This window comes from Octodon degus, unplaced genomic scaffold (assembly GCF_000260255.1).
Source record: "Octodon degus isolate 3935 unplaced genomic scaffold, OctDeg1.0 scaffold00262, whole genome shotgun sequence".
Lineage (NCBI taxonomy): Eukaryota > Metazoa > Chordata > Mammalia > Rodentia > Octodontidae > Octodon > Octodon degus.
In genome coordinates, this window is record NW_004524838.1 from 2,421,741 (window position 1) to 2,423,969 (window position 2,229).

General features: G+C 35.0%; 1 protein-coding gene across 7 annotated transcripts in view; it reads right to left on the bottom strand.

Moving 5' to 3' along the window:
- Akap9 (A-kinase anchoring protein 9) overlaps positions 1-2,229 on the bottom strand; it is a 207,436-nt gene that overhangs the window by 135,281 nt on the left and 69,926 nt on the right. For all 7 annotated transcript variants that reach the window (XM_023706541.1, XM_023706537.1, XM_023706536.1 and 4 more), the window contains one exon: positions 1,582-1,795. In XM_023706541.1, coding sequence (XP_023562309.1) covers positions 1,582-1,795 — 214 coding nt within the window. The remainder of the gene's footprint in view (positions 1-1,581; positions 1,796-2,229) is intronic.

Genomic DNA, 2,229 nt, shown 5'->3' on the forward strand with positions numbered 1-2,229 from the left:
AGCAGAGTATCAATGCTGCATTTAAACTTAAACACTGATTTTCTCAATAAAAATATTAAAATAAAAAATAAACACTGAAAGTTTACTTTTTTTTTTTTTTTTCTGTATTTAGGACAGGGTCTACAGGATCTCACTGCGTAAAGCAGACTTGTAGAGACTCATCTATGTTCAGCCTCCCAAGAGCTGGGATTACAGGTGTGCGCCACCATACCCAGTCTCAACTGCCATCTCAGCATGCCCTGTGGGCAGAGCCAGCACAGCACACTGGGGATGGAACCCTGGCCGCTGAGCTCTGCCTAAGCAGGCACTTTAGTCAACTGAGCTCTCAGGCCAGCCCTGAGATTTTACTGTAGAAAAAAACTTATACATTAGTATCTTTTGTCTTAAAAGAAAAACTAAATTTTCTCCTGGGTTTCCCACCTCTATTTTTAACTGATTACTGGACACTTCTTTCTCAAAGCCAATAGGTATTCTTAGCTCAGTATCCTCTAAACTGAATGTATTATTTTTCTCAAAGATCTGTGGTGACTGGAACCACACTTAATCCAGTTATCAAAGCCAGGAGTTTAGAGACCATTCTTAATTCCTGCTACTTTTACTATTAACTACTAAAGATAGCTTGTCAAAAAAAAAAAAAAAAATTAAAAAAAAAAGATAGCTTGTCTTTAACTCTTGAACTTTTCATAATCATATCTAGTTCGGTATCTTACTGTTTGTCAGAATTACTGCCAAGGTTGCTTAACTAGTCTTCCCACCAGTAAGAGCACCTCACCCAATTTATCCCAATGGTCTCAATTTAAAAATTTTTTAAAAACTTCCCCTTACTTCCGCTACTTAAAATCCTGCAGCAAAGTGCCATGTCACACGCCTACAATTCCAACACTAGGGAAGCTGCAGCAGGAGGACCGATACAAGGCCAACCTAGTCTACAAAGAGTTCAGAAAGGTTAGCCTGAACCACATAGCAAGATCCTATCTCAAAAACAAAATTCTGCAGGAGGTACTCTTTCAGAGTATACAGAGCTCTTTCTGATCAAACCCGTCACTCTTACTCCCCTCTATCTCAAATGACCTTACCATTCAATTCTTCAAAATAAATGCACTCTTACAATTTAATGCTTAAGACTTTAGAATCTTTCTTATATTTCCAACCCAACTCCCCCCGTCCACAGCTTCCTGCCATTTCATCCTCCTAGAAAACACTAGATCTTTCTCCTTTCTCTTTCCATTCTGTCCATTTTTGTGGTCCAGAAATTGTCAGTTTATGTATATTTTTGATGATGGACTGTGATTTCTAATGGGAAAATGACTCAGTACACTGAGTTTCAAGCACTTAAATCAATGTTCAGTAATTGTCCAAGACTCAAATATACAAGTCACTTTCCCCTATGGATTCTAAGCATATCAAAAGCACCACACACACAAAAAATAAATTCAGAAATTTACTCTTTATACATTCTCTGCACTCCTGTTTTGTTTTATTCTCCAAGTGGGTGGAATTATAAAATAATGAGCTGTACCTGATACTTACAATTTGCTTCACAGGATTTATTATGTCAGGATTTATTAAGAAACTATTTACCTGTTTCTTGTGTTTTTATGTTTTGTAGCTCTAACTCGTGTATTTTCTCAAGTTCTTTGATCTTTTCCTGCTGAGCAGAAATAAGCTCTTCTTTAAGGCAGCAAAGAGCTTTATCTTTTTCATTTTCCATATATTCGCGAACCTGATCCACATGAGCTGAGTAAACCAGGGAGAGGCATATGCGCTGGGCTTCCATCTGCAGCCTTAAATCACTCTTAAAGTGAATTTATGTAAACATTAGCAATTTTTAAAATAACAAAATGTGAACTTCAGTTTATATGCATATACTAACTACAAGAGAGAAACATATTAAATTTCATTTTAAAATTCATGAAAACCAAAATCTAACTTTTCTCATTCTTCATCCAGTTGCACTGATCTACCAGTCTTTTTCAAAGGAAATAGTAAAATATTTTCATTACCTAAATTTTACAGTACATTTTGATATTTAGTATTAAACTATCAGAGCTCAGTATGATTTATCTCTGATTTTGGTTTTAAAATATATTTTAAATGCAGAAAAACCCAAAGAATAATGTAATAAGCATTTATGTACTCACAGCTTAAGGTAATATATACTAACATTTTGTCGTTCTTTTTCCCATTCCCTTAGTCTTTTTTCTTTTCTTTTCTTTTTTTTTTTTTTTT